The sequence below is a fragment of the Nestor notabilis genome, unplaced genomic scaffold (assembly GCF_000696875.1).
Source record: "Nestor notabilis isolate BGI_N333 unplaced genomic scaffold, ASM69687v1 scaffold21981, whole genome shotgun sequence".
Classification (NCBI taxonomy): domain Eukaryota; kingdom Metazoa; phylum Chordata; class Aves; order Psittaciformes; family Psittacidae; genus Nestor; species Nestor notabilis.
In genome coordinates this window covers 56,040-68,995 of record NW_009916327.1, presented here as the reverse complement: position 1 = coordinate 68,995, position 12,956 = coordinate 56,040, and the positions used below count along the sequence as shown (strand labels likewise).

Genomic DNA, 12,956 nt, shown 5'->3' with positions numbered 1-12,956 from the left:
AACAGTCTGTGTACTGTTGGAATACATAACATGATGGAAGATAATGTATTCAAATAAACTATTAAAGAACATGTTTTCTGTACAATGCTGTGTAAGAGCTGCCTGATTTCCCCTGATGCTTCAAGTCAAATACCTTTTAGAAGCAGACAAAGGTTGAAGCTCATATACAGGTTACAAAGAAAAGCTGAAATGACATCATTAGCTTTCATTTATGTAGTGGGAGGGGATGCTGTGTGTCACAGGCTTTTACCTGAGAGATTAATAAAATGAGTGTTTGGGGTTGTGAGCTGTTTGCTGAAGTTGCATTGAAGTAAAAGAAATTCTCTAAGGTCATCCTTCCCATTCCCTCCCACCTGCATTAGTATATTTATTCCTTAGTTCTACAGATAATTCATGCTTTGGGTGCACGTAGGGTGGGATACAGGGGAGAAACACCCCTCTCTTCCCCACCCCCACTGTGTCCTCTTTCCATAAGGAATGTATTTTCTGATGGATTTAATTTCTGTACTTTCCTCTGCTTACAGCTCAGACATGAGCAGTGCCAGTAATTCACTGGCACGAGAATTCTTGACGGATGTCAACAGGCTGTGCAATGCAGTGGTGCAGAGGGCAGAGGCCAAGGAAGATGAAGAAGAAGAAACTTATATGGCAGCACTGGGACAATACTTGGTTCAAGGCCGTGGGTTTATTTTGCTTACCACACTGAACTCGACTATTGATCAGGTCATACTTTTTCTTACCTGGTTATAATTTTTTATTGAGCTCTGACTGTGTGAATTTGTCCTAGTGCTAGTTTTCTTGCATTTTTATGGTAGAGTGTATGAGTTAATTGTGACAAGTAGGAGTTCAAGAGGATATACACCTTTTTATTTTGTTCATGTGCCATGAGATATTAAGTAACGTGCCTTTGAACATAATAGAAAGTAAAATTTTGTGACTTTAGCTCACAAGAGAAAGCATTTTAGAAGAGGTAATCAGTTTATACTGGGTTTTTTAGATAAAAGGTCTAGCACACATCCCTGTAGCTGCTGATGTCTATTTCTTTCTCTTTCTCCTCTCCTTCCTCTTCAACACTCTTGGGTATGTACTAAGCAATGGAGTAGGATGAGATGTTCATTAAATTTTTGTGCTTTGAAACTGCAGATCTCAGTGTTTAAAAATAAAGAGCCAGGTGAGTCCTGGTGGAGTTTGTTCAGCCCTGGCCTTAAGTGAAGTCAGCTGTTAATGCTGGTAAAATTCATCTTGGAGGTTTGCTTTCCCTTCATGAGGTGACTTCTGTTAAGCCTCTAGTCAGGTCTGCTGGATTCCAATAGGTGTACTGGCTGAACAGTAAATCCATAACATTGCAATTGTGTATAATAGCCAAGATGACTCCTTACCACTTCTAGAGCCATAGGGTTTTCTAGATGTCACTCAAGTTCTACATAGTTGCTGTTAATAGCAGCTTCAGGATTTAGAGCTGCTGGAAAAACAGCTGGCTTTCATGGATGAATTAAATGGGGGATTCCATGTGCCTCCACTCCAGTAAAAAACCAATTACTTTTCAGGTCTCATTGTATTGTATCAGTAGTTTTAGACTTTTTTTAAATTTTCATTTAAAATTATAGTATCATCAGACAAATATTAACTATTATTTATATAGCTCTGTAACTATATATAACTCTATGGATTTGATATATATAACTATTTAAATTGCTTATCTCCATACATTTGAATTTCATAGCTACCTTGAATTTTTGAGAAGGATGTTGCTTCAGCTGCATATCCCTGAATGTTGTTAACTGCCGAAATGCTGAAGCCATCTTTCTGTTTGAAAACTTTTGATCCTTAGGATTTGAAGCCATTCAGATAGAGCTGCACAGCACCCTCTAAAGGAATTGTGTTTGAATTCTGTGCCTTCTACTTTCCCTCTCTGCATTGAAATGCTTAGCGTATAAATCTTAAAACTCCAGTAGGGTTTAGTGGTTATTCTGTTGGGTTTGGGTTTGGTTTGGGGGTTTTTTGTTTGTTTATTTTGTTTTATTTTTTTAATTAAGAGTGATCTTTTCTCTTTCCTCCCATAAAACCTCACCTTCCTATTGTGAATCAATAACATCGCTTGATAAATACAGCCTTTTTTATCTGCTTAAGGTTTTGTTTTGGAGAAAGTACAAAGTTTCCCATAAAGTTTTTCTAAGTTACATTGTTTCAAACTACAGAAGTTTCAAACTTGTCATGGCCTTCATGGTGGCTTTGTTTAAATCAAGTTATTTGCTTTGGCTTTTCTGGCTTTGTTCTTTGGGTGGGAAATTCCTTCAAGAGGGATTAAGAGAGCTTTGTATAGAAACAGTTGCAAAGGCATAGTAAATATCTTGGACGCTTTCTGATTGGCCATAGTTAATAATTATATCACTCTTTGTAGTTAGGTCACTTCTTCAGTGCATAAAAAAGCAGAAAGGGATAGGGAACTGAATGTTGAATAGCTCTGTAAAATAGAGAAGGTAAATCTAGTTTTTAAAAGTACAAAACCTTTTGTTTCTACTTTGTTCCTAACATAGGAGCTGACATGTCGGGAAGAACTTCTGACCCTCCTCCTGTCACTTCTGCCCTTGGTGTGGAAAATCCCTGTCCAAGAAGAAAAAGCAATAGGTATGTTTTATCATTTACAACATTAAGGACCTAAAACAAGTGGTTTATATGTTACTACAGAGCCTAGGATTCATGACTAGAGAGCAGCAGTTTATTGTAATACTTAACCTCTTAACACAGAATGAAGGTGTGGATTCTGCAGAGAGTTTAAACACACATATTAATGTTCTGTCAGCATATAAAGAAGACTGAAATTGTATGGAGAAGGAAAATGCTCTTGGTCAGTGTGAAAGTCAGTTCTCACATTACTGTGTAGCTGAACTTGGTGGTGGTGGGGAGATTTCTTCAGGTGATGGGGGGAGATTTGAAACAGTATGTAATATTTTTTCCTAATGTGAAGTGTTTCATGGTGAGTAGAAGGGGAAAACATACTGATTCTTTTTGTAAAAAAAGTGATACATGCTGACACTAGAGACAGAATGAGACAGACTTTCTCTTATGAAATTGAAGAAATGGGTAGTAGAGAAGAAGCTTAAAGCCAAACAATGGACAACTGAGCATGAAGCAAGTGTGATGTTACCAGGGAGGCAGACCCTGAAAAACAGAGTAATACTGGACCATTATAAAAAGAACCAGACTGCATTCCTGAGAAAACATGATGTTCTGTGTTAGAAACTGATGTGCTGATTGAAGAATCAAATCACAAGGATTTAACTGCCAAAAAGTTAGAGTGAATTAAAGAAACGAAAGGGATAATACAAAGTAAACTGGAAAAACTGAATCAGGAAATGGCAGTGATTTTTGTTTGCTTGGCTTTTTTCTTTTGGGCTCTTGCATTTGTTTGATGCAGTCTTTCCCCTGGTAAAGGATAAAAATAAAAGAGGATGAAACGAAGCTACTTGTCTGAGAGTTCCCAAGGATTCTTACCTGAAGCTCTCCTGCTGTTTTTCTACTGTTTTAAAATCATGCAAATTGAAGGCTTTTGTTAATGTCTGTAGACTTGGAGGATTTAAAATGCCAGTTTCATAGCACTTTCCTGCTTACTCAGTTGTAATCCACCTGTATTCGGCAGCTTTTTTCTTTGTTTGTGGGAAGTATCCTTTGTTTAATAAAGTGCTTGTGGTTAATTTCCTGCCTCCAAAGCAGATGATGATTCTTCCTTAAGCATCACAAGGAAGTTCTGAATGAAACAGCAAGGCACGGTCTTGCTTGCGCATGGAAGCATCTTCTCTTTCAGTTGTTTGTAGCTGTTGTGTGGGCTTCGGAGGTTTTGTGGGCATGGGGGCTGTTACTGCTCACTATCACATTTTTTCAAAAGTGCTGAACTTGGTGGATGGTAGCTGCTTGTATTTGTGCTGTGCTGAGTATTTTACTGTCCTAAGCATCCAGAGACAGTCCTGTCACTACTTAAAAAATGGCATTGGATTTAATCCAAGAACATACAGAGTTCCTTGCCCACTTCTAAACAATTTATGATCTGAGTTTTCCACTACAAATGAACTGGTAGTACGTACTTAAATTTTATTCTTCAAAATCTCCTTGCCCACTGAATCAGATTTAAATTTTACATTTGCTATTTTGTACTGTGTAGTTGAATTTTCTTTTGTCTTGGCTTTTGGGGGAATATTGAGCACCCTAAAATTATTCTTTTCCACCTCCTTCTGCTGTTTGTGTTTGGACCATTAATGCTGAAGTAAAGACTGAGGTCTGTGTACTTGAAAATCTTCATTGTTTCTAGGTAGAGAAATTTATCTTTTCTATTACTACTAGTACACTAACAATTTCTTCATGCAGTCTAAGAGGGCTGTACGTAATGCACCAAGTTCCTATAGCAGCTGAGTTGCAAAGAGTGACAATGGGTCATCAAATTGTAAAAGACTTCAACTGTACTGCAACTCCGTTGCAGTAATAGAGGAGATCTTGGAGTTTGTATCCTACTGATTGGTTTTATTTTTTTCAACTTCTGTATTAGTATGTCTAACTTATCAAAATTTAAATTAAATACAACTAGATGCTTGTGACTATGTTGTTCCTTTATATCCTATGTGTAACAGGCATAAATGATTTTAACAGGCCAAAACAGGGTAAATTTAGATTAGGTATTAGGAAAAAATTCTTCACCGTGAGGGTGGTGAGACCTTGGAATGGGTTGCCCCAAGAAGTTGTGGGTTCCCCATTCTTGAAATGTTCTGCTTCAGGCTGGACGGGCTTTGAACAAGCTGGTCTAGTGGAAGGTGTCCTTGCCCATGGCAGGGGGGTTGGAACTGGATGAGCTTTAAGGTCCTTTCCAATCCAAACCATTCTGTGATTTTCAGACTAAGCTTTCTTCCTTTTGCGTACCAAGCTGTCTGTTCATCTACCCTTATAACATCTTTTCTAAGACAATGAAATAGCTGTGCCTACAAAAAAATTTTAGGAAACCCTCTAGCACATTTTTAGCCCTGGTTAGAAAATGAACTCATTTGTCTCTGCTTTAAAAATAGTCAGTATGGTTCTTAAACATGAATTGTTGCTGACATTTTTTTATACTGAAAATGTCAAACATAGGTATATACAAAACCGTGGCCTATTAAGATATGAATGCTTCATATTTTTAAGCTGGAAGTGTTAAACTATAAAATTAGGAAAAAATTATTTACATAATGTTCTTGAATGTTCTTTTAATGTTCCTTATCTTTCTGTTTCAACAGACTTTAATATACCTTTTACAGTAGACATATGCCTGACCAAAGAGAATAATTCGAGTTCTGTGAAATCTACTCAGGAAAAAAAGCTAGGCTTAGATGGAAGCACTCGTTCATCTCTTCAGCCTTCTGTACAGCTGAATCTTCGGTCTCGTAAAAGTGGGCGCCTGCGCAAAACCACCCATCGTTACTCTGTGCGGGATGCAAGGAGATCTCAGCTGTCCACTTCAGATTCAGAAGGCAATTCTGATGACAAGACTACTGTAATCAGGAAACACAGGCGCTCCCAAGTACTGCAGCCTTTTTTAACACATCCAGTTAGGGATGGCTACCTTGTAGGTAGAAGTGATGGCCTATCTCCAGAAGCAGTACCAAATTCTCATCCTGATACCTCTAATCTAGAAAACTTCAGCAGAATTATTCCGTCAGATGAGCTAAACCCAGAGACTTTGAGTGAGCCAGCTGCAGGAGTTGCTGAGAGCAACATGGATAACTCTCCTTTTGACTTATGCCATGTCTTACTGTCTCTTCTAGAGAAAGTGTGCAAATTTGATATTGCTTTGAATCACAGTTCTGCTCTCTCAGCTAGTGTGGTGCCCACATTGACTGAGTTCTTATCAGGATTTGGAGACTGTTGCAATCTAAGTAGTAACACAGAAAATGAAGTAGTTTCTGCAGGGTGGACAGAAGAACCTGTGGCTCTGATCCAAAGGATGCTTTTTCGAACAGTGCTGCATTTGATGTCTTTGGACATTAGCAATACGGAAACAATGCCTGACAACTTACGAAGAAATCTAACAGACTTACTCAAAGCAGCACTAAAAATCAGAATTTCCTTGGAAAAGCAACCTGATCCTTTTGTTCCAAGATACAAGAAGACACTACAGCAGCCAGTTCAGGATGACTACATATTTTCTAGATACCATCACAGAGCCTTGCTTCTGCCTGAGATTATAGAAGGGGTCTTGCAGATTTTGATATGCTGCCTACAAAATGCAGCCTCCAATCCGTTCTACTTTAGTCAAGCTATAGATCTGGTTCACGAGTTCATACAGCATCAGGGATTTAAGCTGTTTGAAGTAACAGTCCTTCAGATGGAATGGCTGTGTATGAAGAGTGAAGGAGTAACTGGGGAAGCCTCAGAGCATTTGAAAGTCCTAATCAACAGCATCATGAAAATAATCAGCACTGTCAAAAAAGTAAAATCAGAGCAGCTCCATCAATCAATGTGTACAAGAAAGCGGCACAGACGATGTGAGTACTCTCACTTCATGCATCACCACAGAGATCTCTCTGGGCTCTCTGTATCCACTTTTAAAACCCAAGCATCCAAAACCCCCTTTGAAACTGCTGATGGAGAAGTTCAGTATCCCGATAGATGCTGTTGCATTGCTGTTTGTGCACATCAGTGTTTGCACTTGTTGCAACAAGTTTCTTTGAGCAGTACCTGTGTTCAGATTCTCTTGGGTGTACATAATGTAGGAATATGTTGTTGTATGGATCCGAAGTCTGTGATTGTCCCATTGCTTCATGCTTCCAAGTTACCAGTACTAAAAAACTTTCAACAGCACATACTGAATATCCTTAACAAGTTCATATTGGATCAGCTGGGTGGAGCAGAAGTTCCGGCCAAAATTATACAGGCAACATGCAATATATGTACTGTGGACTGTGATCAACTTGCTCAGTTGAAAGATGCCTTGCAGGGCAACTGTAGTGATGCTGGTCCAGCATCTAGTTCCTCTTGCAGAGTTCAGGGAATTCTGCCTAGTACTGGATCTGAAGATGTGTTGCTGAGATGGCATGCACTGGAGGCTTATCAGGACATTGTTTTTGAAGAAGACAAGCTACGTGGCATGCAGATTGCAAGCCATATTTGCCACTTAATTCAAAAGGGAAATGCAGTGGTCCAATGGAAACTATATAACTGTATTTATAATCGTGTGCTTCAGAGAGGAGTTGAGCTAGCTTGCCATGCTCAACAACTTGGACCAGCTACAGTTGATAAACACACATGCAGTTTCCATAGCCAGTGTTTGCCTTCTGAAGTACTTCAGATTTATTTGCAGATGCTCCCTGTGTTACTTAAATCCAGGTTGGTTGATCTTCTGTTTATGTACAGAACTTTGTATATTTGTTACTGATCAGAACGTAAGTTTTATTTGGACTGTAGGCAGCACTTGGATGTTGCATCGGTGATAGCAACAAGGTAAATGTTTGAATAACATAAGATGTAATCCTAGATTCATAAACCACAGAAAGTGAGGGCTCTATACTGATGAGTTATGATCTTTAACAAGCCAAAGTGTGTAGAAACAAATAAAAACCTTTGTCCAATGTGACATGCTCTTTGCCTCTTTATTCCTCATGCCAAAGTGAGTCAGGAATGTTGAACAGATTGACATGTCACTTTTCTGTGGGAATTAGGCTACCTAGGTTTTTATTTGTTTCCCTTTTCCTTCTAGAATGATCTTCCTGGAAACCACCTTTCAAAAATAAGGCTTGAGAGGTTTACTTGTCTTGAAATAACTATCTGAAAAAATCCTGTTTCCTAACTTAAAAAATCATGTTCGTTTAAACAGGAAAAAAAGCAAAAACCACAAAGCCAAAAAAAAACAAACCCAACCCCAAAACCCAATCCAACAAAAACACCCCCCAAGCATTCTTCCAAGAGATGAAATAGAAGCTTTCCTATGCATTGTTGAATTGATAAAGTTGTTTAATACAATAGATGGAAGTTTATTCAAAATACGAATGAGTCCTGTTGTGCATAAAAGATTCTGATATATTCTATTGGAGTCCTGGTAAACTCAGGTGAATTTACTAGGGTTATCCGAGACAATTACAAAGAATAAGCTAGTATTCCAGTTTGTGTGAAGGATTGTTTAATACACTCTATGTCTAATATTTTATACTTTTAACATAAAATGTATCAGGAGCTGTTATCTTTTTCAAAATGTGTGTAGTGGCAAAGAGGCAAGAGAAGTAAAGTTTAGATTTTAAAAAGTTTAAGATATGCTATTTTTTTCCTACTGGCTTAAAGATGGGAATATAAAGGTAAATAATTCATTTGATTCTAGAGCGTGTCACTTGGTTATAGTAAAAGCTGACCCTGTGGGAAGGAGACAGAGGGTAAGGAAGGTGGATGTGTACATGCAAACATAGTACACTATGAAGCTTGTAGATCCTTACCCCAAATTCTGAATGAACTCAGTGTAATAGGAAGAAGGGAAAATATACATGGAAACAAATAGACCAAAAGTTTTTTTTAAAGTTGGACATACTGGTGTAACAACTGCACAAAAAGCTGTGCTGGAAAGGTGTTCCTAAACTATATCTGGAATACATTGTCCATGCAACTAATAGACAGCTAATAAAATGTCTTAAAACTTCAAGTTATTTAAAAGGAATCTCTACTTTTTGGTGAAGTCATAGAACTGAGAGAAAGATTTACTGGCTCCAATTGCTAATAAAAAGGGAGGGAAAGTAACACTAAAGAGCAAATGTCATAAGTAAAGTTAATTAAACATCTTTTGATGTTTTGAATATCACACATTTTTTTGTGGTCTACATTTCAGAGGTTTATTTCCTACATTATATCTTACAAAAAATTGAGTTTTCTACTACCAGATGGATGATGCTTACTTGGGATTCTAGAGTACTGCAAACAAGTTCCTTTTCTCCTTAATGTGCATTTATAAGCTATAAATTACTGTAAACATGATCAGTCCTTGGTGTTACTTGATATGTAGAACAGAGGGTTGGTTTCGGTTGTGTCATCTGAACTATGTGAATTTGTGGCTGATTTGTAAGGTAATTCTTGTGCTTTCTCTTGCAGGGTTATTAGGGACTTGTTTCTGAGTTGTAATGGAGTGAATCAAATGATTGAGTTAAATTACTTAGATGCTTTAAGAAGCCATTCTTTGAAAGTGTTAGAGACTTTGATACTCTGCCTTGGTGATCAGCAGAAAGACCAAGCAATGCCAGAGCTGGAAGGCCTGAACAGCGAACAAGAATCTACATCTGACTTGCCTGCTTCTCTTTGTAGCCAGCACACTGTTTCCGAAGTTCCTCAAAGCCTGAGCAAGTTTTATGCTGGCTTGAAAGAGGCTTACCCAAAAAAGAAAAAGTTTGTGAGCGAAGACGTTCATGTCAACACAATAAACCTCTTCCTCTGTGTTGCTTTTTTATGTGTAAGTAAAGAAGCAGATGGTGATCTGGATTCAGCTAATGACTCGGAAGATACGTCAGGATATGATAGTACAGCTAGTGAGCCATTAGGCCAAAAATTACCATATCTGTCACTGGAAAGCCTTACTTTGCCTTCTGTGGAACATATTCACAGGGCTGCAGATATTTGGTCCATGTGTTGCTGCATCTATTTGTATAGTTCAGTTTTCCAGAGACAATTCCATAGACTTGGAGGCTTTGAAGCATGCCACAGATTGCTAATTCTGATAATTCAGAAACTTGCAAAAAATAAGGAAAAGGAGCAAGAAAAGAGGGAGAGAGTATTGAGTGAAAGCAGCAGAAGTTCACATGGGAGTCCTCGTGGTGAGCTTCTCAGCAAGGATGACTCCCAGCTCGCTAAAAGCAGAGAGGTGGCACAATTGGAGCTTGATAGTTCTGACAGTGTTGCTGGTGCAGAACAGCTGGTGCCCAAATGCGTTTCCTGTGATGGCTCTTTGAGTAGGGGACACACTTCAGTTGCCAATCTTGAAGGGATGAAGACTTCTGTAAGAGAAGAGGCTGAGTGGGCACCTCAAGGTATCAGACTTCTAGAGGCTCTGCTGACAATCTGCCTACACAGTGCAAGCACTATGCAGCAGAAGATGGAAGTGGAGATGTTTCACCAGGTACTGTGAAACTTCCCTTAGCTTACTTATGTTTGTTACATACAATATTGTTTTATCAATGACTTAGTCAAAAGTTGTTTTAGAGATGAAAAAAGCTTATGCTCTTATTATAGTACCTTTTTTTTTTGGTGTATTACTGCAAGCATGCGGTTAAATGAGTGCTTAGTAGTTATGGGTAGCAGTCAGCAGGCACAAAAGATGGGAGTGGGTCAGATGAACATTTGTGATTTCTGAGGCAGCATCTTCCCACATGTTAACCTGTCACTTCTTGTATGTGGTGAGATGCTGGTGAGGATCCTTTATGCCTTTGCTTGTTCTCCAGCGTGATCTTTGTCCTCTGCTCTTTTGGATTGGATCCCTGGTCATGCCAATTCCCTGCTTCTTGGGGCTGGGAGGGAGCTTTCTGGAGTGGTAGATTGATCCAGGCTGGATGAGTTTTTCACTTTGCTTGCTTTTCCTGCCTGAAATGGTCCTGACTAGAGTAATGAATGGCTTCCTCTGACCATAAAGGCAGTAGTGGATGTCAACAACTCTGAATTTCTGGCTGACTGTGTCTGCATTTTTTTTTTTCTGGTCAGATACAGTCTGCTTTTAGTTTTCCCGTGTAGTCCATTTGTCCAGTCTTACATTCTCTGGATACTGTCTGAGCTGATGGGCTTTGAATAGTGGGAGAGACTTGGGTTTTTTGAAAGAGTAGTCAGTGGAGAATGTGTGACACAGGGACACTGAAGGAGAGCTGTGTAGGTGAGATGTGATCATTATACACAGGGACTCTCATGTCACGTTTTTGGTGATGGTTCTGAGCAGAGCATGGTGCTTGAGAAAGAGGGCATAGGGACTGAAAGACACCTGGAAAAACTGAAGCCTTGGAGGTGAACTAATTCAGTGTACCACAAAGTAGTTAGTTCACAGAAGACACCTTCACTGCAACTTAGTGTTTTAATTGCTGTCTTGAACTGTACTTGGCAGTTTATTACAAAAATAGAAGGTGTCAGGTACAGAAGAGAACTGGAAACTGGAGTTCTGTCTAGACCACTTGTTATTTTTGTGGACTTAGACATGTCACTATCTGTCTTGCTTACTGCTGGTAGTGTTCTGATGTGGTTTGAATGCATTGTGTACTTGAAACAGATGTTTGTTTTTGAAACAGTGCTTTCCCTTGCAACGTTTAGGAAACAGCATGTTGGCAGACTTTTCTCAGTGTGCAGATTGCTTAACCTGCTAAATGTCTGTCCTGGCAAACAGGATGAATCTTCCTTATTGCAAAGACTGGATGAAATCTAATGGTTTTAGCTGAGAATTCAGATTAGTGTAGGTAGAAGTTTTTAAATGAAAGTACTAGACCATTTCTGTTAGCCAAAATGGAATAACATGAATCAAAATGTTTCTCTCCCATAAAATGCAGAATACCTGTGTGGATGATATCTTACTTCAAATAAGAGAGCAACTTGCTCTGTCAAAAGTGGTAGAAACTGACTTGGCAAAGCCCCTGTTTGATTCACTGCTTCGTGTGGCATTGGGTACTTTTTCTGCTTATCTGGATCATTCTGAAGAAAAAATTGAAAAGGTATGGCACACCGGCTGAGCAATGTAATTCTAAGCATTGCAAGGTTTGCTCAGTCAGGTTTGTGTGGGTCTATTTTTAAAATCAATAGGACATGTTTAAATGCAGTTATTGTGGAAGTGGAAAATTAATTCTCTGATTCTCATATGTAAGTATGTAAGTTGAATGCTAGTTATTGATATGGTCCCCACATTTGCTGCTCAGAAATAAGTCATGCCCCAAAAAGAAGCAAGCTGTGTTACATGTTATGGATATACCAGAAACCTCATGTTCTCCTTACTCTTTAATCCAACAACAGTGGCACACTTTCAATGGAAGAGCTTCAGATGGATTTTGACTGACCTTGGTGGCTGCAGACATATCTTTGCCTTAGACTGAATGTCAAGATGCGTGTTTATAGCGATAGTGATTTTGGAAACAATTATTCTTAATGCTTTGGCCATCTGCTTACCAAAGCTTTGGTCAGGTAGTTAGGATGAAGAACCCATCTCAGCAGAATCCATTTTTTTATGTAAGAATAAAGTATTCTTAAAAAGTATCTTAAGTTTCTTGAAAGTGCATGATGAATTAATTTCTTTCGTCAATGGGCTTGGAGAAAATAAGCATCTGGAAGGTTCTAAATTACTTGTTTTTCTGACCAAAGATGGTAAATGTGCTTGATGTGTTATACAGGCCCATTACTCTGAAAAGGAGCCTGTGTCACAACCTGGAGATATTTCTGAAGACACTGAAGAATCACAGTGCTGTAGTCTTAAACTTTTTGCTGAAGAGGAAGGATATGAAGCAGATAGTGAAAGTAACCCAGAGGATAGCGAAACCAGGAATGAAGGTAAATGTCAACTTCCTGAATATACAAGTAGTCTTTTTGTCATAGCAAAGCTTGCTTGTCTCTTGAGATGCACAAAAGTAGGGCGGGCATCAGAGATCTTTAACAGAAATAGTTTATTTTACTTCTAGTAAAATGCAGTTACACATGGAGAGATTGTGAATATTCTTACCGAATGTTACAGAACTGTTCTGTCTTGGTTGTCTTGGTTTGTGCAACTCTTACTCAAAAGTCATGTTGCTCAAATATATTTTTGTGGTTTGGAAGCAGTTTTCTCCAGAGATGCTTATTATTAGTTTGTCTCAAGATCAGTTATCAGTTTTTTATTTAGTTTTATAACAAACCAGTTAAAAAATAGGTTAGACTAATGATGTTGTAGAATACTAGGTTGGAAGCAATCTCAAGGATCATCTGGTCTGACTTTTCTTGGCAAAAGCCCAGTCTAGACAAGGTGACCC

The 12,956-nt window shown here is 38.6% G+C and overlaps 1 protein-coding gene across 2 annotated transcripts in view; it reads left to right on the top strand.

Annotated features, from left to right (window-relative positions):
* The first annotated feature begins 531 nt into the window (after positions 1 to 531).
* The window catches only part of LYST (lysosomal trafficking regulator), a 64,283-nt gene continuing 51,858 nt past the window's right edge, over positions 532 to 12,956 (top strand). For both annotated transcript variants that reach the window (XM_010024531.1, XM_010024530.1), the window contains exons 1-6: positions 532 to 723; positions 2,538 to 2,628; positions 5,259 to 7,347; positions 9,091 to 10,108; positions 11,514 to 11,675; positions 12,345 to 12,501. In XM_010024531.1, the coding sequence (XP_010022833.1) occupies positions 532 to 723; positions 2,538 to 2,628; positions 5,259 to 7,347; positions 9,091 to 10,108; positions 11,514 to 11,675; positions 12,345 to 12,501 (3,709 nt within the window). The remainder of the gene's footprint in view (positions 724 to 2,537; positions 2,629 to 5,258; positions 7,348 to 9,090; positions 10,109 to 11,513; positions 11,676 to 12,344; positions 12,502 to 12,956) is intronic.